This window comes from Pelodiscus sinensis, chromosome 31, assembly GCF_049634645.1.
Source record: "Pelodiscus sinensis isolate JC-2024 chromosome 31, ASM4963464v1, whole genome shotgun sequence".
NCBI lineage: Eukaryota > Metazoa > Chordata > Testudines > Trionychidae > Pelodiscus > Pelodiscus sinensis.
In genome coordinates, this window is record NC_134741.1 from 6,195,659 (window position 1) to 6,218,004 (window position 22,346).

Genomic DNA, 22,346 nt, shown 5'->3' on the forward strand with positions numbered 1-22,346 from the left:
CACCAATATTCCATCTGGTTAGGATGTTTTTCCTCGAGGAAAACTCTAAGATAAGCAAGCTTTTGTAAGTCAAAGTTCTAATTGTCATGTATTCTGGGAATTCCCCTGAGTATAGCCATTCCAAATGCTCAATAATTCCTTAAGTCTCCTTAGTTTCAAACCTGCAGGCAATACCTAGCTGACTGATCATCTGAGACAAGGGAGTCCCAGGCTGTGAGAAACCTTTTCCCTCAGTAGGAGACAGACTTGAGGGAGCAATCTTATCCATGTTAGCACTGTCTTGTCCAAGGACAGAGCAGGAGCCCAACAGTACTACCCTCCCCAAGGATAGTACAGGCGTCCAGCAGCACTACCCTCTCCAAGGATAGTGTGGGAGTCCACACAAACTGTCAGCTTCACTCACACTCCTTATGTGCCGGGGGAAACCGCCCTTGCTTTCAGCAGCTGTGCAGTGACACTGACAGCGCTGGTGCGGCTGCAGTCCCCCTCCGGACTTCACTCACTCAAAACCATGCGCTTGGACTTGCCACCAATGAGTCAGCAACAACAATAACAACAAAATCCAACCCCTATTTGGCTATATCCAGTGTTTTCGTTTTAAATTTCCCTCAAGCCTCTTTACAAAAAAATTTTTAAGTAAAAGATGACTCTTACCGCCAGCCGGTCCAGCTGGTGACGAGAACAGTGGGGCGGACTGGGGGATTTTAAATGGATCCCTTACCCTCCAGATGCGCGCTGTAGTCTGTTCCCATTCCCCGTCATCAGCCTTTCCAACTGGAGTTCCAAGCCATCCCACTTCTGACACCAAATTGAGGGGGAAATCTCGCTCCCCTGGGGTACAGAGTCCCCAGAAGGGTCCGAGGCCGGAGGTCAAATCAGTGAGGCAGGAGAGAAACCTAGAAGAGAAAACTTTATGATGCATGCATGCAGGCTGTCACTTCCAAGAGTGAAGCAGCAGCAATGAGAGACAGATTCAGGTATCCTATATACAGAATGCTTAGACAGTTCAGTTGCTGATTGTTCTTCTTTAACATATCAAAGTCTCAGCAGAAGCACTCTGAGACTTCTGTTCACCCCAGGAGTGCTAGAAGTAAGTTTTTACAGTACACAAAGCCACATGAGAACTTGAGTCTACAAGGCAAACTGTGACAAAGATAAGGGTTTACATGACAAATTGTGACAGACTAGGAGTATCCATGAACTTGAGATAGGAGGCATTGTAAGGGTCTTGATTAGAGCTAATTTGATTTCTCTCTGTTACAGGGAGAGAGGCCTGGAAAACTTTTTAACCCTTACAGCAGTTTTCTTTTAGAAAGTTATGATTTCTGCACAGTCCCCCCTTAGACACAATTGGAGTTATTTGATTTTCCCCACATACCACATCCTAGCCACTAGACCATCAGGCACACAGTAACAAACACCTTTCCTTACCTACACTAGCCTTTCACAAGCCACTTTCTGTCCCCTTCAGGACATAGGTCCATTTTCCATTGCCCAGAGGGGACAAGAACAGAAACCAAACAGAACATCAAAGCAGCCAGACTGGGCCATGCCAGTTGTCCAATTAGCCCAGGATCCTGTCTCGCGACAGCAGCCAATTCCATTGCCCAGTGGGAATCCTCAGAACAGACAATTGTTAAGTGATCCCTCCTGTCACCCATTCCCAGCTTCTACAATATAGCAGCTAAGGACACCTGCCCTGTCCATCCTGGTTCAATGCCATTGATTGACCTTTCCTGCATTAAATTATCCAGTTCTGTTTTGGACCTTCTTGTAGATTTCACCTTCACAGCATCCTCTGACAAGGAGTTCCACTGGGTGCAAAAATGCTTCCTCTTGGTTTATTTTTAATTTGGTTACTTACTAGTTTCATTCTGTCACCCGGTATCTCGAGTAAGAGAAAAAAAATTCTTATTGCTTTCTGCACCCCTGTCATCGTTACACAAAACTCTGTCCCATCACCCCTGAGTCGTCCCTTTCCCAAGCTGAGACGAAGAAGTTCCATGAACACCTGGGAGCTGCTGTTCCAAAGAAGAGGCATTTCACGTGGAAAAGATGGCCAAGCCCAACCCCTACACAGAGCCCCAGAAAATACCAATGGACACTGGGCACTTGTAAAGCTCCCTCTCGGGCAGCGCTACGGAATGGATCCGGCTGGCCATCAGGCTGACTAACGCCATCAACAGACGAGTCCCAATGAGACTTCTCAGCCCAAGTGCAGAGATTGTGGAGTCTCCCACTCCCAGCCCAGTGGCAGAGGGGCAGCGCCCTGAGGAGTTGGGTCCCGAGGCAGCGAAGACCTTTGAAGGGAGCGGAGACGTAAGGTCAGAAGGAAGGAGAACAAGTCACCTCTTCTCAGGTGAGATGTGCTGGGAAACTATCTGGTGCAAGCCGAGCTCCAAGGGCTGGTTCCTGTCTGGTGGCTCCTTGCAGGGCCTGGCTTGAGAAGCGCCAAGGAGCCATGTGTGGGCAGGAGAAAGGGTGGAGAAGGAACGTGGATGAAGGAGCAGGGCGGCGGAGCAGGAAGAAGGGAGGGTGTCAAAGGAAGCTGGGGGTGCTGGGTGGGAAGAAAGCAAGGGGAATGGGATGGCTAAGGTCTGGGCATGAGGCAGGATGTTATGTGGCTTTGTGTCCCTTTGCAGCAAAGGCGACAGCCACACTGCCCCGAAGGTGAATAGCTACAGTAGCGGCACTTCTTGGGTGGGCCCTGGACTGTGTGGTCACAACAGCCTGGTCTCAGGCAAGGCATCGCTGAGAAGTCTCAGCCCTGCCTCCTCCCATCTCAGCCTAACCTGTTTAGCTCTCCCACATGCTCCTGAAAGCCTGCACCCGGGGGCAGGCCCTGGAACTGCCTTGTGGGCACCCAGGGGAGCAGTAATAAGAGAAGACCCTGTGTTTCTGCCTGGCTTTGAACCAGGGACCTTTTGCGTTTTAGGCAAGTCCTAAGAGGTTTCTCCCCCACCAGTGAGAAGCACTTGATGCCCACACACCCTGACTCTCCAGGGAATCGCAAGGGCATGTGGTGCTTGCTCTCCTGTCCCAGCAATTGCAGTCAGAGCCCTGCCTTGCCAGTGCCAGTCACAGCAGCCTCTGTACCTGCTCCAGGTTTGTGGTTTCCTTCTTCCCAACACTCCTCCCCACTAAGCCTTTTCCTAAACCAGCAGTTCCATGGGTGGCCAGGGGAGGCCTCTTCTGTGTCCCAGAAGGACCTGGGAAAATGTGAACAAAGGCTGCAAAAAGGCACCATTGGGAGTTGAACCCAGGATCTCCTGTTTATGAAGCAAGTGCTTTAACCAACTAAGCCATGGTGCCCACCTGCAAACTCTTTTTAAAATGGCTCTGTCTGTTTCCAGACAACACTTTTGACTCCCAAAATGAGGCCATTCCCCACTTCTCTCCAGCCTTCCCGCCCTGGTTCCCTGGGCACAGAGAGCTTCATGGGCTGGGGGCTTTGGCTTCCTTGCCCATGGGATGCTGTTGCAGGAAGGGCTGCTCAGCAGGGGGGGGGGAAGGTTCACCTGTGGAGGAAGGGAAGAGTATTTGGATGCAGACTGGCTAACCTAGTGAGGAGGCTTTAAACTAGGTTTGATGGGGGCAGGTGCCCAAAGCCCACAGGTAAGTGAATAACATGGACACCTGGGAGATGGGGCAGAAATGGGAGGGAGCAGGGGCTGTAACTGCAGAGATAAAGGAGCGACACAGGACCACTGGGAAGAAAACTCTAATCTGTGTCTTAGATGCTGGTACAGACACACAGGACTATGGGTAATAGGCAGGAAGAAGTTGGTATCACAGGGACCTGGTGGGATAACTGGAACTTCGTCACAAAAGGGTACAACTTGCTCGGGAAGGATTGGCAGGGGAAAAGGGAGGAGGAGTTTTCTTATCTATGAAATATGCGAACACTTGGCCTGAGGCAGAGATGGACACAGGAGTGGACTTGTCGGGAGTCTGTGTGTGAGGTTACAAGAGGAAAAACCCCAGGGTGATGTCACACTAGGTGTCTATTACAGACACCTCCCCAGGCAGAAGAGGTGCCTGAGGCTTTTTAAACAATTAACAAAATCATCCAAAGTGCAGCTGGTTTCACTCACACACAGCCTCACCCACAGCTGGGAGGCAGTTTGCAGGGAGCTGAAAAGAAACAGAAGAGGGGAAACTGCTGCCTGGCAGAACCAAGTCTTGGGATTCTTCTGTGTCCAGATGTGCTAAGCAGCTGGCAGCCAAGCTCCCAAGAGCTGGTCTGTTCCTGCCCTCTCCAGGCAGGTGAATCCCCTCCGCTGGGTGTTACAGGCTGGACTTTGCCTGCCTGACTTTTAGCCAGGGAACTGCTCCCTGGAAGGCAAACATTACACCCCCTGCACTGTGGAAACCAGCCCCTTGCCTTATGGAAGAGGGAAGGAGCCCCTGGAAGCACTTAGCCCCTGGCTGGCTCTGCTTGTGGAAAAGAGGAAGCAGCAAACATCTATAACTGGAGAATGTGGGTATCGGTCCCACTGCTTCTCGCATGCAAAGCGAGCGCTCTACCACTTGAGCTAATTCCCCTACCCATGAATAGCTTTCCTGCCCCACCCACCGTGTTCCAGGGCCCACAACATCCCTTCTGATAAACCCTCATATAAAACTCGGTAAATATCCAGAGCAGTTGTGGTTCCATTTACAAGACTCTGCACAGCTCAGTTCCAATCAGCCGGTGTGACGACGCTTTGGGGTTTTCCCATCTCCTGCACCCCCGAAATAGCACGGACAGACTCCACCAGCCAGTAGAATAGAGGGAGTTTATTGCCTCTCCAGTATACAGCACAGCACAGACGTCATCTGGTTACAGGGCAGGCCTAGGATGCCTCAGCCCCCCTAGATATGGGGCGGGTCTGGGCTTCTAAACCCCAGCCTGTTGCTTAGGCTGCTTCCTCCATGATCCCAGACAGAAACTAACCAACTCCCCTCCAGCCCTGTCCCCCAGGCAGGGGCAGCATTCCATCTTCCTTTGTTTCTCTCCCTGGGGGGTAGCTGGTCAGACAGGTTTGAAGCCCCCTTTGCATAATGACTCACTCCCTGCCCTGCTGGGTCGTGCCACAGACAGCAGAGGTCACCCACAGCCCACTGCCCAGCACAGCAATGAAAAAGGCACCCCCACTACGTCACAGTCAGTCTTCCCTAGAGCCCGGAACATCGACCGTGTCAGCGTCGCTCTTACGCCCAGTGTAGACACAGCCTTAGGGTGTGTCTAGACTACCTAGTTTTGTCTACAAAAGTGGACTTTTGTCGACAAAACTATACCAGCGTCTACACTACCGCTGAGTTCTGTCGACATAACGTCAACAGAACTCAGCAGTTTTGTCGACGCTGGTATACCTCATTTTACGAGGCATAGCATCTTCTGTCGACAGAACTCTATCGACAGAAGGTGTTATTGCCTGTAACATTGCGTCCAGACTACGGAGTTCTGTCAACAAAGCAGCTTGCTTTGTCGACAGAACTCAATGTGTTTGGACGCTCTTTGTCAACGGAAGTTTTGTCGACAGTATCTGTCGACAAAACTTCCATCGACAAAACGTGGTAGTCTAGACGTACCCTTAGAGTGTCACAAACCAGCCCCAGACACATTCCTGGCTAGGACCAGGCACAGTCTGAGCTCATTGAGGGTCCGTCCTACCTGAGACGTGTGTGACAGAAAAGCCTCCTGTTCCCTGGCCATTTCCCAACTCTGGCTGCAGACCCAGCGATATCTGGTGCCTTGGCTGCTGTCCCTGCTGGCAGGGAGCTGTCCCGCACCTGCAGTTCATCCGCCTCCTGGAGAGGCAGCAGCTCCATGAGGGGGAGAAGCTGGGGAATTTCCTGGGCAACAAAGGGAGCAGGAATAAGAGACGACCTTGTGTTTTTGCCTGGCTTTGAACCAGGGACCTTTTATATGAGAAGAAAAAGCAAAAACCCCTATACCCCAGAATCCCGCTTGGGGGTGGGGAGAGAGTGAGAAGCATGGACTAGTATTGTGTTATGAACTTTTTCTAAATCCCTGCTCTGCAAGGGAGGGGAATGCACCTTGTGAACACTCCACCTCTTATTCTCATGGAAGTGACTAACCCGAGCTACCAGCTATTAATGACCTGGATGAGAGGATGGATTGCACCCTCATCAAGTTTGCGGATGACACTAAGCTGGGGGGAGAGGTAGATACGCTTGAGGGCAGAGATAGGGTCCAGAGTGTCCTAGACAAATTGGAGAATTGGGCCACAAGAAATCTGATGAGGTTTAACAAGGACAGGTGCAGAGTCCTGCACTTGGGATGGAAGAATCCGAAGCATTGTTACAGGCTGGGGACCAACCAGCTAAGTAGTAGTTCTGCAGAAAGGGACCTGGGGGTTACAGTGGATGACAAGCTGGATATGAGTCAACAGGGCGTCCTTGTAGCCAAGAAGGCTAATAGCATATTAGGTTGCATTAAGAGGAGCATTGCCAGCAGATCCAGAGAAGTGATTATTCCCCTTTATTCAGCTCTGGTGAGGCCACATCTGGAATATTGTGTCCAGTTCTGGGCCCCCCCACTACAAAAAAGATGTGGTCACATTGGAGAGGGTCCAGCGGAGGGCAACCAAAATGACTGGGGGGCTGGAGCACATGACCTATGAGGAGATGCTGAGCGAGTTGGGTCTTTTTAGTCTGCAGAAGTAAAGAGTGAGGGGGGATTTGATAGCAGCCTTCAACTTCCTGAAGGGAGCTTCCAAAGAGGATGGAGAAAGGCTGTTCTCAATAGTGACGGATGGCAGAACAAGGAGCAATGGTCTTAAGTTGTGGTGGGAAAGGTATTAGGATATTAGGATAGTTGGATATTAGGAAAATCTATTTCACTGGGAGGGTGGTGGAGCACTGGAATGGGTTACCTAGGGAACTAGCGGAGTCTCCATCCCTAGAGGTGTTTAAGTCTCGACTTGACAAAGCCCTGGCTTGGTTGATTTAGTTGGGATTGGCCCTACCTGGAGCAGGGGGCTGGACTTGATGACCTTCTGAGGTCTCTTCCAGCTCTATGGTTCTATGATTCTATGATTTCCTCACCAGCCCCTTTGTCATCTTTTATAGGGGAAAAGGCAGCACACCACATTTATTGAGAATACAACAGTTGCACATGCTTTTCAATCAATCACACACACAGTCATACGCACAGGCTGTGTCCAGACTGGCATGATTTTGCACAAATACTTTTAATGGAAAAACTTTTCCGTTAAAAGTATTTGTGCAAAATCATGCCAGTCTAGACGCAGCCAATAATTGAACAATAAAGTAATTCACCCAAACCCTCTAAAGCTAGTTTACAAAATAAAAGCATATCATTAGGTAACAACAGGCTGATCAAAATGAACAAGAACATCTGTAAAGGAAAAGTATTCTAAAGTATAATGTGCCACTGCGACAGGGGTAGAAATGTTTTCTTTGTCTTTCAGAACATCAGAAAGTGCTGGTGTCATGGCTCCTTCCTCACTCTCGCATGATAAATGCAGAAGTGGGGGCCAGCAAGTGTACCCCAAAGCCTTATCTACCAGGCTTTGGTATAAAACTTCCCCCAAAATCTTAAAAAAACCTAGATCTTGGGAATAAAACTTTCGCTGCCACCACCCAAATGTTGATAAAGAAATCAGGGGAAAGATCATTTGGGAAATCTCACCCCTAAAATAAGAATCAGGGCACACAATTAACCACTTCCAGGTTAATAACAAGAAAAGAAAGAACATTTATTATTACAACAATATTCCTGTTGCAAGCATAATGACTAGATAGGAAGGTAACAAAATATACTCATGGAGAAACTCCATGGGCCTAGAACTTGGTTACAAAGAAAAGCCAAAACATCTTTTAAACAGTGCTAGATCTCAGATCCCATACCCAACCTTTAAAACAATAAAGCCTAACGAAACTACCTAAACTTTACCCTACTTACAGAAAATGAAGAATGGTGCCTTGGAGAGAGAGACATGCTTGTCCCTCTCTGTAGCTGCAGAGAACACACACAGAAAGACAAAAGGGAGAAAGGGAAAAACCCAAATTCCTTTGTCCCAGTTTGAAAGTCCCACCTACATTCCTACTGGTCACTTCACCTGGCTAGGTGTAGTTAACCCCTTAATCCCCAGGCTGCTGGCTAACCCTCATAATCATGACAGCTGGTACCAGCTGAAGAGCAACTAAAAGAAAAAAACAAACATCATGATGTTCTGTGTTCATAATGTGTTCTGTCTGGCTACGTCTACACTGGCATGATCTTCCGGAAATGCTTAAAATGGAACAGTTTTTAGTTATAAGTATTTCCGGACAAAGCGTGTCTACATTGGCAGGATGCTTTTCTGGAAAAGTACTTTTTCCAGAAAAGCCTCCGTGCCAATGTAGATGCGCTTTTCTGCAAAAAAGCCCCAATCGTCATTTTTGCGATCGGGGCTTTTTTGCGGAAAAGAAATCTGTGCTGTCTACACTGGCCCTTTTCTGGAACAGTTTTCCGGAAAAGGACTTTTGCCCGAATGGGAGCAGCATAGTTTTTCCGGAAAAGCACTGATGATTTTACAGTAGATCGTCAGTGCTTTTCTGGAAATTCAAGGGGTCAGTGTAGACAGCTGGCAAGTTATTCCGGAAAAGCGGCTGGGGTGATGATGATCTGGCCTATGGGAAGCCCTGAACTTCAGTCCTCCCTGTCTCTTCCCCTCACCCTGTGAATGCCAGAAGACTGAGGTGTCTCAGTCGGGGGCCACATCTATGAGTGTTCTCCAACTGATTTTTCTGTGGATGAGTGGCCCCCAATACCAAAAAGGTTCTCCACCCTTACAATAAGAAAAAACATTGATTTTTTTGGTATGTATTGGACATAAATATTTTACATAATATACAATAAAGTTTGATCAACTAACATGAAAGTTAAAAAGTTTAATCTCTTCAGTAATTTAAATGGAACTCCCCAGATGCAGTCCTAGCAAAATTGCTTGACTAATTACGTAATTAATAGTGAGTTTCCATTAGCAACAGTAGTCTACAGGTTTGGAGAGGGCCGGGCTGGGGCTGGGCACTACTGAGGGAATCCACTCAGGTCAAATTGCTCAAAGCCAGGACTTGCTGACAGCCCTTGACTGGAGACCTTTCCGAAATAGGCCACAAACTAGTCATACAGAGCACGTTATCTGCCAGTCCACCAATAGGAAGCCTCATAAGTAAAACCTCTCAGATACCCCAGCTCTTCCTGTGCCACAATCAGCCCTGGTCTTACACACAGCTGAGAGGTTATAGAGCCCAATCTCGCCAACCCAGAACAGATCCACCCAGTTCCAAAGAACCAGTGATGAATCTCTGGTCAATTTATACTTTAGATCTTACCCACAAGATCACAATGGACCAATCCTTTAGAATCTAAAGGTTTATTAATAAAAGAAAGAAAAGGTTGAGAGTAAGGTTGTTAAGGAGAATACATTATATACATCAATCCGCAAATTCTTGATGCAGGATCTTAGCAGAGATGTTACAAACTGCTAGCATAAAAGTCTTTGGCGTACATAGTATATCAGGATAGGTCAGAAGAAATTCCCCTTGTTTCTGTCCTTAGCAAGGCTTCATTTGGGATAAGTAGCAAGACTGAAGACAAGAACGGAGCCCCCCCTCATGGTGTTTGATATTCATTCCTGGTGTCTTCCAAGTTGGACCTAGTCACATGGTCAAGTGACTTGTTTCATATGCCAGCAGCCATTGTAACCTGACTGCTTTGCAGCTTACCACATGCATTCCTCAGTTGTGTATTGGCCACCCGGAGAGCCACTGTCCTTGGATCCGTACTGATTAGCATAGTCACGCATTGGACATTCTTTCCCCATGACAGGCAGTCCATACACAGCATCAACAGAGCCCGTAGTCATAACTCCACATACAAACTCCAAACAAGTACATGAATACCATACATAGAATCAACACAATATCAGCTTTCATTTGATACCTCACATGGCCCACTTTGTACCAAATTTGAAGCAAACAATTCCCCGTGATCACAGCAAGCGATCTGTATGCTCACCTTAAAATCCAATAATGTAACAGGGGGCTCAAGAAAGGGTTGGGGTCTTGAGGAAGGATCTGGGATGCAGAAGCAGGCAGCTATCTGGCCAGGGAGAGGGTGCAAGATAAAAGGAGGGTGTCAGAGCAAGTTGGGGGTGCTGGCTGCCAGGGGAAAGGGAATTGAGGAGATTGGGAGGGAGTATCAGCGGAGAACAGCAAATATTACCTGCCTTTGGGCCCCCTTGCAGCAACATCTGCAGCCACACTGTCCTGGTCACTCTGGAGGGAGGCTCTGCTGTTGCAGCAGCAGCCACAAAGACCAGGATCAGCCCCGGACACCAGAGGCACCACTGCTGCAACCATTGGCTGTGCTTAGAGTGGCAAGTTGATTTTGCGGAAAAACTTGCCACCAGTCTACACTGGCCATTTGAATTTCCGCAAGAACACTGACGATCTCATGTAAGATTGTCAGTGTTCTTGCGGAAATACTGTTCTGCTCCCATTCGGGCAAAAGCCCTCTTGCACAAATGATTTTGCAGTACTGTTTTCTGCAAAAAAGCCCCTATTGCGAAAATGGCAATCGGGGCTTTTTTGCAAAAATGCGCGTCTAGATTGCCAATCTAGATGCGATTTTCCAAAAATGCTTTTAACGGAAAACTTTTCTGTTAAAAGCATTTTCGGAAAATCATGCCAGTGTAGACATAGCCATTCAATCCAGGGCCAGAGGTGCTACTGCTGCAGCCATGCAGAGGCACCCCTGACATGGCCATGTAGCCCTAGAGGCGAGCAGTGCAGTGGCAGCAGTGCCTCTAATGCCAGCCTCAGGTTGTGGGGCAAGGACTCAGCCTAGCACTGCCTCCTCTCTAGAAGCTACACAACACAAAGAGGGGGTGGGGTTAAGCTCCTTCCCCCTCAGCACATGCTCATTTGGAGGTGAGGCCTGGCATTACCTTGTGGACAGGATTAAAGCCTTAGACAGGCTAGATTGTGCCAACAGAGAAAATGTTGCTCACCACCACTATAGGGTTTCTCACATGTGTGGCTTCAACTATATGCAACAAGGCTTGAAATCTCGCAATAACATTTCCCAAAGTCAGAGCAGTTGAAGGATTTCACTCTTGTGAGAGTTCTCTTATGGACAACAAACTGTGACCTCTGACTGCAGCATTTCCTACAGTCAGAGCAGCTGAATGGTTTCTTGCATGTGGGTTTTCCTATATCTTTCCAGTTGCAACCCCTGACTAAAGCTTTTCCCACAGTCAGAGCAGTGGAAGGGTTTCTCCCCTGTGTGGGCTCTCCTATGACGAACAAGGTGCGACCTCCGACTGAAGCTTTTCCCACAGTCAGAGCAGCTGAAGCGTTTCTCTCCTGTGTGAGCTCTCCTATGTCTAAAAAAGCATGACGTGTCACTGAAGCATTTCCCACAGTCAGAGCAGATAAAGGGTTTCTCCCCTGTGTGGGTTCTCTTATGGATAACAAGGTATGACCTCTGACTGAAGCTTTTCCCACAGTCAGAGCAGCTGAAGAGTTTCTCTCCTGTGTGGGTTCTCCTATGACTAACAAGGTTCGACCTCCGACTGAAGCTTTTCACACAGTCAGAGCAGCTGAAGGGTTTCTCTCCTGTGTGGGCTCTCCTATGGATAATAAGGTCTGACCTCTGAATGAAGCTTTTCCCACAGTCAGAGCAGCTGAAGGGTTTCTCTCCTGTGTGAGCTCTCCTATGTCTAACAAAGCGTGACCTGTCACTGAAGCATTTCCCACAGTCAGAGCAGCTGAAGGGTTTCTCCCCTGTGTGGGCTCTCCTATGCCTAACAAGGTTTGACTTCCGACTGAAGCTTTTCCCACAGTCAGAGCAGCTGAAGGATTTCTCTCCTGTTTGGGCTCTTTCATGTTTAATAAGAGCTGCACAGTCACTGGAAGAAGAAGGTGAATGTTGATGGGGGATTTTTGTTTGAACAGTTTCTGTGTTTGTTTTCAACCTTCTGCTCCTGTCACTGGATTTATCCTGTCCTGCTCCGGGATGGTGTCCCTGCTGCCTTTGTAGGCTACACTGACTCTCACAAGTCTCTCCTTGCTCAGGACTCTGAGAAACATGCCCTTCAGATCTTCCCATTAATACCCCACATGGAGCCATTTGCTCAGGTCCTTCCTCCTGAAGACTCCTCTCACTGTTCTCATTCAGCATCCCCTCACCTGCTGGGATAGAGAGATAAAGCACACAGGAATCATTCCCTGTGCTGAGCTGAAAGAAAAATTCTGAATGGTGAACAGAAAATGTGTGTGTGTGGGTGTGTGGGGGGGGGGGACACCCAAAGAATGGCTGGAAAGATACAATAATCATGAGCTGAGTTCACCCTGCTCCCCCATCACTCTTTCCCCACACAGCATTCTCAGACTGGAGTTGAAGACAGGTTGAAGGGCCAGTCAGACTTGATGAAAACACACAATCAACATCTGCTATGAGAACACAGAAATTGGTTTGAGTCAGTTTAGCTAATTTCTCACCTGTGTGGGAATCACTGATCTCCCCTTCCTCACAGCCTTGGAGATCCAGGATCTGCAGCTCTTCCGTTAAAAGTATTTTCGGAAAAAGCGCGTCTAGATTGGCAGGATGCTTTTCCGGAAAAGCACTTTTTGCGGAAAAGCATCCGGGCCAATCTAGACGCGCTTTTCCGCAAAAAAGCCCTGATCATCATTTTCGCGATTGGGGCTTTTTTTGCGGAAAACACTACTATACTGTCTACACTGGCCCTTTTCTAGAACTTTGGCCAGCCAAGGTGGCTGGGCTGCTTCTCTGCTGCTCGTAGATGCTCCTGCAGCTCAGCTCCCCTTCTGTAGTCTTGGTTCTACTCTGCCAGCAGCAGCAGCCTTTCTCTTGTGGCCAGTTGGGCCTGACGTTTGGTGCCCCTCTGGCTTGCACAGAATCTACCAGAAGCAGGGAAGGACTCGGAGTTGATGCCTTCCTTCCAGGGGCTCAGCACAATAGCACAAGGGGACTCTGCAGACACTAAGAGCAGCTGCACCCAGCTCCACAACTCTGGTACATGCTGTTCCTGCCTGGGCCCTTCCACTGATGCCTCCGGCAAAGGCCAAGGCACAACATGGGCAAGATGGTGGGAACCACAAAGAGACCTTGGCTGTGGGAAGAGTAGCACCAGTATTATGTCAGTGAACCTCCTCTCACACAGGAGCCAGGATTACTGGGGCACATACTGCTGATACAGGGAGCTTGGGCAATGAGGGACCCTGAACCAAACCCAACCCAGCTGCTCCAGAGCCCACCCAGCTTCTGTTACACAAGGGGACAGGAATCCTCACCCAGCCAGCTCACGGCCTCGTAATTCTCCTGCATCACATCTCTGTAGAGGGCTCTCTGGCTCGGGTCCAGCAGAGCCCATTCCTCCTCAGAGAAATACACAGCCACCTCCTGGAAGATCACTGGCTTCGCCACGGCCATTTCCTGTCTCTAGCTCTGCAGGCCAGGGGCTGAGCTGGAGTCAGACATGGGTGTTCTGCAGCAGGAGAAGGGGAATTGGAGACATTTCAAAAATGGCTTTAATCCTTTCCACACCCCAATTCTGCTCAGACTCTGTCCCTGGTGAAAAACATGCTGAACTCTACGCTGAGTCTAGATATTCCATAAACACCTCACACAAGTTAGATCCGAAAGCCCTATTTATTTCTCTCAATAAGAACATAAGAACGGCTGTACTGGGTCAGACCAAAGGTCCTTTTAGCCCAGTATCCTGTCTGCCGACAGTGGCCAGCACCAGGTGCCCCAGAGTGGGTGGACTGAAGACAATGATCAAGCAATTTGTCTCCTGCCATCTCTCTCCACCCTCTGACAAACAGAGGCCAAGGACACCATTTTATCCCCTGGCTAATAGCCTTTTATGAACCTAACCTCCATGAAATTCTCTAGCTTCTCTTTAAACTCTGTTATAGTCCTAGCCTTCACAGCCTCCTCTGGCAAGGAGTTCCACAGGTTGACTACACGCTGTGTGAAGAAGAACTTTCTTTTATTAGTTTTAAACCTACTATCCATTAATTTCATTTGGTGTCCTCTAGTTCTTCTATATAGGGAACTAATAAATAACTTTTCTTTAGCGGCCCTGTCCACACCACTCATGATTTTATAGACCTCTATCATATCCCCCCTCAGTCTCCTCTTTTCTAAACTGAAAAGTCCCAGTCGTTTTAACCTCTCCTCATATGGGACCCGTTTCAAACCCCTAATCATTTTAGTTGCCCTTTTCTGAACCCTTTCCAAGGCCAAAATATCTTTTTTGAGGTGAGGAGACCACATCTGTACACAGTATTCAAGTTGTGGGCGTACCATAGTTTTATACAGGGGCAGCAATATATTCTGGGTCGTATTTTCTATCCCTTTCCTAATAATTCCTAGCTTGAGTTACATTACTTTGCCTGCAACAATGGGATTCAGTTCTCAGCACCCAGTGTTTCTGCTAACAAGCCACAGATTCATCTGCCTGAACATGGACATAGGTTTAATTTAATTTGGGCTGCAGTTTTTATAATCCTTAGTCTTCATGCATTGATTTGCAGCCCAAATTTTGGTTCTCTCCTCTGACACAGACTTCCATAACAGAGAGGAAGTGAAGTTAATATGAGTATTCAGATACATATTATTAAACACGTGTGCTGAATGTTTGCAGGATCAGACCTTAAAATTCATGGATTCATGGCATCACAAAATATCCTTAACCATGTAGTCTGTCCCCTCTGTGGCATAAGCCATTACACCTAGCCCAGCTACCCAGGCACAAAGCTGTTTCCCCACAGCATTTTTTCTAGAAAGTCGCCTAGTGTTAATATGAAGACATCAAGAGATGGAGAACCCACCAGTTCTTTGCTCATTTGTTTCAGTAGCTAATCCTCTTGCCCATCAAATATTTGTGCCTCCTCTCTAGCCTGAAATTCTCCGGCTGCAGCTTTCAGTTATCGACTCTCACTGAACTGTATCCATTGTACCAGGAGTGGGCAATTCATTTTGATGGGGGGGGGGGGGGGGGGGGAGAGACTCCAAGATTTTGGAAAGTGGTTGAGAGCTACACTCTTCCAAGACATTAACCAGGAAATACAGTGTATGGGATGGACACTGGGAGAAGAAGGGAGCTTTGAGAGAGTCTTTGGGATGCAGGAGAGAAAAAGGGGTCTGGGAGGGTATGTCTACACTACAAAGTAAATTCGAACTAACAGACGTTAGTTCGAATTAACTTAAATAGGCGCTTCACTAGCGATCCGCTAGTTCAAACTTAATTCGAACTAGCGGAGCGCTTAATTCGAACTAGGTAAACCTCATTCCACGAGGACTAAGCCTAGTTCGAATTAACTAGTTCGAATTAAGGGCTGTGTAGCCACTTAATTCGAACTAGTGGGAGGCTAGCCCTCCCCAGCTTTCCCTGGTGGCCACTCTGGGCACCACCAGGGAAACTTGTCTGCCCCCCTCCCGGCCCCAGACACCTTAAAGGGGCATGGGCTGGCTACGGTGCCCGTGCCAGGTGCAAGCCTGCCAGCACCCAGCCAGCAGACCCTGCACCTGGCACGGCTCAAGCCAGCCACCCGATGCCACCGAGCCCTCCACCTCTTCCCGGGACCGGGCTGGCGGCTCCCAGGAGCCTGTCCGGGGCCACAAGAGGCGGGCGCCCGCCTGGTCTAGTGCGGACATCATGGACCTCATCCACGACCTCCGCACTAGGCACAGGAAAGTGGCCATCTAGGGCAGGAGAGCTGCCAGCCTGGCCACCCAGGAGCAGGAGTGCATGAAAATCAAGGTGGTCCACTGAGACCCCCGACCCCAAGCCCTGAGCTTAGAATGGTCGTACTAGGTCAGACCAAAGGTGCATCTAGCCCAGTAGCCTGTCTGCCGACAGCGGCTAACACTAGCTACCCTGGAGGGGATGGATCGAAGACAACGACCAAGCCATTTGTCTCGTGCCATCCCTCTCTAGCCTTCCACAAACAGAGGGCAGGGACACCATTTCCACCCCCTGGCTAATAGCACTCCATGGACCCAACCTCCATGAATTGATCTAACTTCCCTTTAAACTCTGTTCTAGTTGTAGCCTTCACAGCCTCCTGCAGCAAGGAGTTCCACAGGTTGACTCTTTGCTTTGTGAAGAAGAACTTTCTGTTGTTAGTTTGAAGCCTGCTACCCATTCCTTTCCTTTGGTGTCCTCTAGTCCTTCTATTATGAGAACTAATGAAGAACTTTTCTGTATGCACCCTCTCCACACCACTCATGCTTTTATAGACCTCTTATCATATCCCCCCTCCGTCTCCTCTTTTTTAAGCTGAAAATCTCAGTCTCTTTAGCCTCTCTTCATATGGGACCTGTTCCAAACCCCTCATCATTTTAGTTGCCCTCCCCTCTCCCAGCCTCTCTCTTCCCCTCTCCCACCTCCTTTTCCCAGTCACCCGGAGTTTTGTTCAATAAAGGGAGTTTCTAGTTTTGAACACACGTGTCCTTTATTTTGTACATCAGGAAGGGGGGCTAGGGAGAGGTAAGTGGAAGGAGGTGAGGGAGGAATGGGGTACGAGCCCCCGATGGGGAGGACTGGGCTGGCTCTGCAGGCTCCTTAGGCTGGAAGCTCTCCTGCAGCCCCCCGATTGCCACTCCCCCCCCCCCCGGATGGCAGGCTGCGGCAAGTGCAGCCGGGCTGATGGCCGAGTGCTGTGATGTGCCGAGTGTGGGCACTCAGGGCACTCCAAGACAGGACTGCTTTGCAAGCGGGGAACCCCTGAGAAGTGTCTGTCCGGGGTGGGGGTCGGGTCCCTTTAAGCACAGCCCTCGGCTATCCTGAGACAGCAGCTCCACGCTCTGAGTCCTATTCTGATGCCCTGCAGGCGCTGCTTCCGGCCATCCTGAACCTCAGTTCAGGGTCCACTCAGTGTGGACATGCTAGTTCGAATTAGCAAAACGCTAATTCGAACTAGTTTTTAAGTCTAGTTGCGCTAATTCGAATTAGCTTAGTTCAGGAGACCAGGAGACCTACCTGAGTGACTCACGGCCAGCAGCCAAGCACCTTTCTGAAGCAGGTAAGGAGCCTGCCCAACCCTCGCACAGGCTGCGGGGCCATGTGTGTGTGAATAAGTATGAGCCGGAGGGGAGGGGGCCTGGTGCTTCCTTTGTGGCCAGAAACCAGCCATTGAGATTGTCCTGGAGGTGGAAGCAGCGCCTGAAGCCTTCCCCCTTCACCTCCAGGCTCACTTTTACTTTCTGAGTGGCTTGCAGGTGGGAAGTGGCAAGTATGGAAGTAGCCCATGGCTCGCCAAGCATCAATGGGCTGGATCAGATAACCTGGTGACCTGGATCCGGCCCATGGGTTGTATTTTGCTCAGGCCTGCACTAGACCGAAGAGCCCTTGCGTATCCGGCAATTTCTCGCCAGGAACAAACTGATACCATTGAAGCCAGTCAGCTCTCAGCCTTTCAGCCAATTTATTGTTTGAAACCAACCCCATATTGAAACTCACTGAACAATGAAATCTGAGCCTGAAGGTGCCGTCCGTTGTGTGCTTTAACTTCACCCCTAGAGCATCACAAACCCATAGACCAGTGATAGAAATGTAGCCGTGTTAGTCTGGGGTAGTTGAAGCAAAATTCACCCATTACCAAGACAGTTTCCCCAATTATCACCTGTAATACCATTAACTCACAAACATCCCACTCTCCCTACCTTTAATATCAGCAATTCACAGACACTTACCTTCCTTCCTCCCCCTTCCCACCCCCCCGCATCCTCCTTCTGTTCTACAATGTGATTTGTCCTTTTCATATTTGTTCATTTTTTTTAATTGTATCCTTTGGTATATATGGTTGTGACTACTTTCTTCCACTATTTGATCTGAGGAAGTGGGTCTGGCCCACGAAAGCTCATCATCTAATAAACCATCTTGTTAGTCTTTAAAGTGTTACATTGTCCTGCATTTTCCATAGACCAGTGTTTCTCCAAGTGTTCACAAGTCCCCATGCAGTGCCCTGGGACTCCTCACTCATCACTGACTGAGATTTAGAGCTGTGTGCACCGTGGTCGCTGGTTTGGTTGGTAACTTTAATGACAATCCCTTGAAGATGTTTTCACAGGAATTTTCTCATTTAAAAAATCTCCACCTGAAAAACTCACCTTGTCTGAAAGCTCCCAGGGATTTTCCTCTTGCTCTTTCCAGTGCCGAGGGCAGAATATCTGGTGGGGGAAGGGATAAGAGAGGTGAGATTCCAGGCTCTCCTCTTTATAACAATGTCCCCACGCTGAACTCTGCATGTCACTTGTATCAGAGACCAGACAGAGACACACTCAAGTGTTTAGTATGAAAAGGTCTGAAACTTTCCGTGTCCTCTCTCGCTTTGGCACCTCCCAGCAATGGAGCCAACATCTCTGCAGCCTCATCTCCGTCCCAGGAGACACAAACTGAAAGTGAGATTTACTTTTCCCTCCTCATCCCCTCCCACCTGGTTTCTCTCAGGGTATGTCTACACTACCACGCTAGTTCGAACTAGGGTGGTGATGTAGGCAACCGGAGTTGCAAATGAAGCCCGGGATTTGAATTTCCCAGGCTTCATTAGCATATTGCCGGGCGCCGCCATTTTTAAATGTCCGCTAGTGCGGACTCCGTGCCGTGCGGCTACACACGGCAGGGACTAGCTACTTCGGACTAGGCTTCCTATTCTGAACTAGCTGTATGCCTCATGAGACCCTCAGAATTAAGTGAGTCAGAGACATTTCTATCCAACATCTGGCTGTAGAGCCCTGGGGAGATGCGGTACCAACATAAGCTCCAAGCTTGTTCCCTGCGCTGTGCAGTATGACAGGAGTGCGAGCCACCTACCTGCTCAAGTTGTTTCTTACGTCCTAGAGAAAAGAGACAGAAAAGAATCTCAGCTGCACTGGACACACACAGGGAAGGCAATTTGCAAATATGGGGAAGAGACGCCCTGACCTGGCCCCAGGGCCATAGATTCTGTGACCTAATGGGGCTTTGCCATCTCTATTAGCTCTGTGCCTGTGACTCTGCAAAGCACAACAGTCACTCGCATGTCAGCAATACAGACGCCGAGTTACACCCAGATCGGATGTCTGGACCCCAGCACTTGTGCCTGCATAGTGGGTCTCCCTACCTGAGGAGCAGAAGTTATGAGGGGTGGGAAAGGGGAGCTGTGATGGGATGGGGGCAGGGCAAGAGGGGGAGGGAGGTGTCCAGTTTGGGACTGGAAGCCCCTAGCCCAACAGGATCAGGCTGTCGAACACCCAGTTTGCAGCTCCACAGGCTCCCTACCAGCCCCTGTGCAGCCCGTGGGGAAGCCCCGAGTCGGCATATCCAGCTCTTAGCATTGGAGCAACTGGAGGGGGGTCAGCTAGGCCAGGGCAGGGCAAGGCAAGAACCACTCTTGGGCAGCACGGTGAACAGGGTTGGCCACAGACCAGGCTTCCTAACTTTAATCCAGGCCCCTACCCTTCTGCCCTCCCCCCTCGCACCCAGGTCCTCCAGAGCCTGGCTGGAACGGCTGCCCCACTGCCAGCCCTGCTGCTTGGCATGGTGCAGTCATGGGGCCAAGGGCAGGGGAGTCCTCAGCTGTGGAGAACAGATGGGGGCTGGATGGGGTGCCTGGAGTGCAGGGGGCAGGAGAGAGGGATGGACCAGAGGATGTCTGGCTCGGGGGTGGAGTCACAGCTTCCCCCAGGATCCCCTCAATGTATTGTTCCCAGCATGGTATATCAATTGGGGGACATATTTATGTGGCTTGGGTTTTTTTTGGGGGGAGGGAGGAGGTGTCTTTCAACTGTGTTTTCAGCAACAAGGTTTCATGTTGATAAGCTAAACTTCAGAAAACTGAAGACGTCCCTGACAGCGATAACAACCGTGAATAAATTGTACCAAAACACCAACATTGAGCCTGCCACTTGCAGAATCTAGTTTCATTTATAGATGTGGTACAAGAAGAATAAAATGACACCTAAAAAAGATGGCCAGGCCCACTTTTGCCAGATCCTAAGCACTATAAATTAAAATTGAACACTCAGCAATTGGAGCAAAAATGGTGGAAGCAGAATGCAAGTCACAGTTCATTCAGCCATGCCAGAAAGGATGGAACTCTGTGTTCACAGCTGTGGAGAGAATTCGGTGCACACGGAATGAACAAGAAAGGTCCATGAGAAATGTGTTCCCAGGACTCCAAATTAGTATGCAAGAAGCAGTTCTTTGCTTTATGCTTTTCTTTTTGTTAAAAAAAAAAAACCCACTGATCATTCTGTATTTTTATTAACATTACGTACTGGCTGGTCAAAAGGCTGAATCTAGCAGAGCTGGTTTTATTGGCAGAATATGCCATGGTTATGGGCCCATTGGTGAAAGCACTAAATATTATCTAAGCACAGATAAGTACACTTTGGCTACGTCTACACTGGCCCCTTTTCCGGAAGGGGCATGTAAATTTCACCAGTCGTCGTAGGGAAATCCGCGGGGGATTTAAATATCCCCCGCGGCATTTAAATAAAAATGTCCGCCGCTTTTTTCCGGCTTTTAAAAAAGCCGGAAAAGAGCGTCTACACTGGCCCCGATCCTCCGGAAAAAGTGCCCTTTTCCGGAGGGTCTTATTCCTACTTCAAAGTAGGCACTTTTTCCGGAGGATCGGGGCCAGTGTAGACGCTCTTTTCCGGCTTTTTTAAAAGCCGGAAAAAAGCGGCGGACATTTTTATTTAAATGCCGCGGGGGATATTTAAATCCCCCGCGGATTTCCCTACGACGACTGGTGAAATTTACATGCCCCTTCCGGAAAAGGGGCCAGTGTAGACGTAGCCTAATTGAATGGAGTGCAGCTGCGTAAATTATACCAGATTCAGGGGGTAGCAGAGATTTTTTTTTCAGTTTATCCTGTACAGACGAACAGTCTGGTAGCACTTTATAGATTAACAAAACATGTATGTGGTATCACAAGCTGTTGTGGGCACAGCCCACTTCTTCAGATGACTGGAGTTTTGAGTTTAGGCTGTGAAGAGCCAAAATAAATACATCTCATGATACCATCCATATGTTTTGTTGTCTATAAAGTGCTACCAGACCATTTGTTGTTTTTTAAGTTTAAATTATACTTGATCGTTTCAAAACTGCAAAGGAACAAGATGCCCTCTTGAAGCCACTGGTAGATGGACTTCAGTGCACCATTCAGAAATGTTTTGGTGAAATAATTGAGGACCTGGAGCTAATAGCAACTGACATCTTGATGCCAAATATTAGGACCACTTGGAACACGCATGAAACTGGGATTAGAAAAGGTAAGAGACTGTCATTTTAGACAAATGAAACTACAAAGAAGCTTGATGGGTATTTGGCGTCTTCAGGAGAGACCATGGAGCTTCTGCACTCTTTTTCTAGAATTAGGCAGCTGTGCACCAGGGCCAACAGACCTCTGTCTCCATCAGCTGCCTGTGAGAGATTCTTTCATGTGATGGACTCATTTTCTCATAGACAAGCAAGGATTAGTACATTTGAAAAAAGATGCTCCTATGGTTGAACAAACATTTTGGAAATTAATCATTACAATGGAAAAATGAACACTATGAATGTTGACAAAATAAATACATTTCTGTAATCTGACTTGTATTTAATTTGGTCCCTCGTCATCTTTATAAATGAAGGCAGTGACTATCGTTAAATTCCATCATTGAAAAATTTATAGTATAGGTGTACATATAATATAGAATTGTAATATAAGTGTTTATATAGCGCGCGTGTGTGTGTTTGTGTGTGTGTTCGTGGTGACCTGCAAGAACTCGGGTGGTTAAGCATAGGGTTCCATTGGACAACTAATGTTTACTTTTGCATACTTCAGTACAATTAAGATAGGATACTTTCGTACCTTCGCTGAAGTAGTTTTACAGAAGATTACTTTGATTTTTACTTACATTTGTTTCGAAGTAGCAGGACTTTGAGTTGCATTGCACAGAGTAGTTACAGTACAAGGCATTGCATTTGCCCAGAGGAAAACAATGAAAATGGGTTGCAGAGACGGGAGAGCGATTCTGTGAGTCCCGGGAATAAGACAAGAGAAAAGTGATGAGACTCTGTCCTGTCTTTAGCTCCCTTTTTATATTTTAAACACCTTTCAAATGCAGCAGCACAAACATACAGTCGAGTGGGCCGGGCGAAGTGCGGGGGGGTCTGCAGCCTCCTGAACCTGCTCAGCGCCTCCCAGGTGAATAAGGGATTAAAATAAATGTTGAAGCAAATAAAAAGGCCCCTGGCCAGGGCCACTCTGTGACTCGTGCCTCATCCCCCTGGGGAAGCTGCTTTAAGCCTCCTGCCCCGCACTTT

At 48.5% G+C, this 22,346-nt stretch overlaps 1 protein-coding gene across 1 annotated transcript; it reads right to left on the bottom strand.

Annotated features, from left to right (window-relative positions):
* Positions 1–8,384: 8,384 nt before the first annotated feature.
* Positions 8,385–22,342, bottom strand: LOC142821582 (uncharacterized). Its single transcript, XM_075912964.1, has 5 exons — positions 21,938–22,342; positions 18,864–18,886; positions 18,161–18,220; positions 13,333–13,526; positions 8,385–12,210 (listed from the first exon to the last, which is right to left on the bottom strand). Exons 4-5 carry the CDS (start codon positions 13,469–13,471, stop codon positions 11,192–11,194), a joined length of 1,158 nt encoding a protein of 385 aa, XP_075769079.1. The 5' UTR covers positions 13,472–13,526; positions 18,161–18,220; positions 18,864–18,886; positions 21,938–22,342; the 3' UTR covers positions 8,385–11,191.
* Between the last annotated feature and the right edge of the window lie 4 nt (positions 22,343–22,346).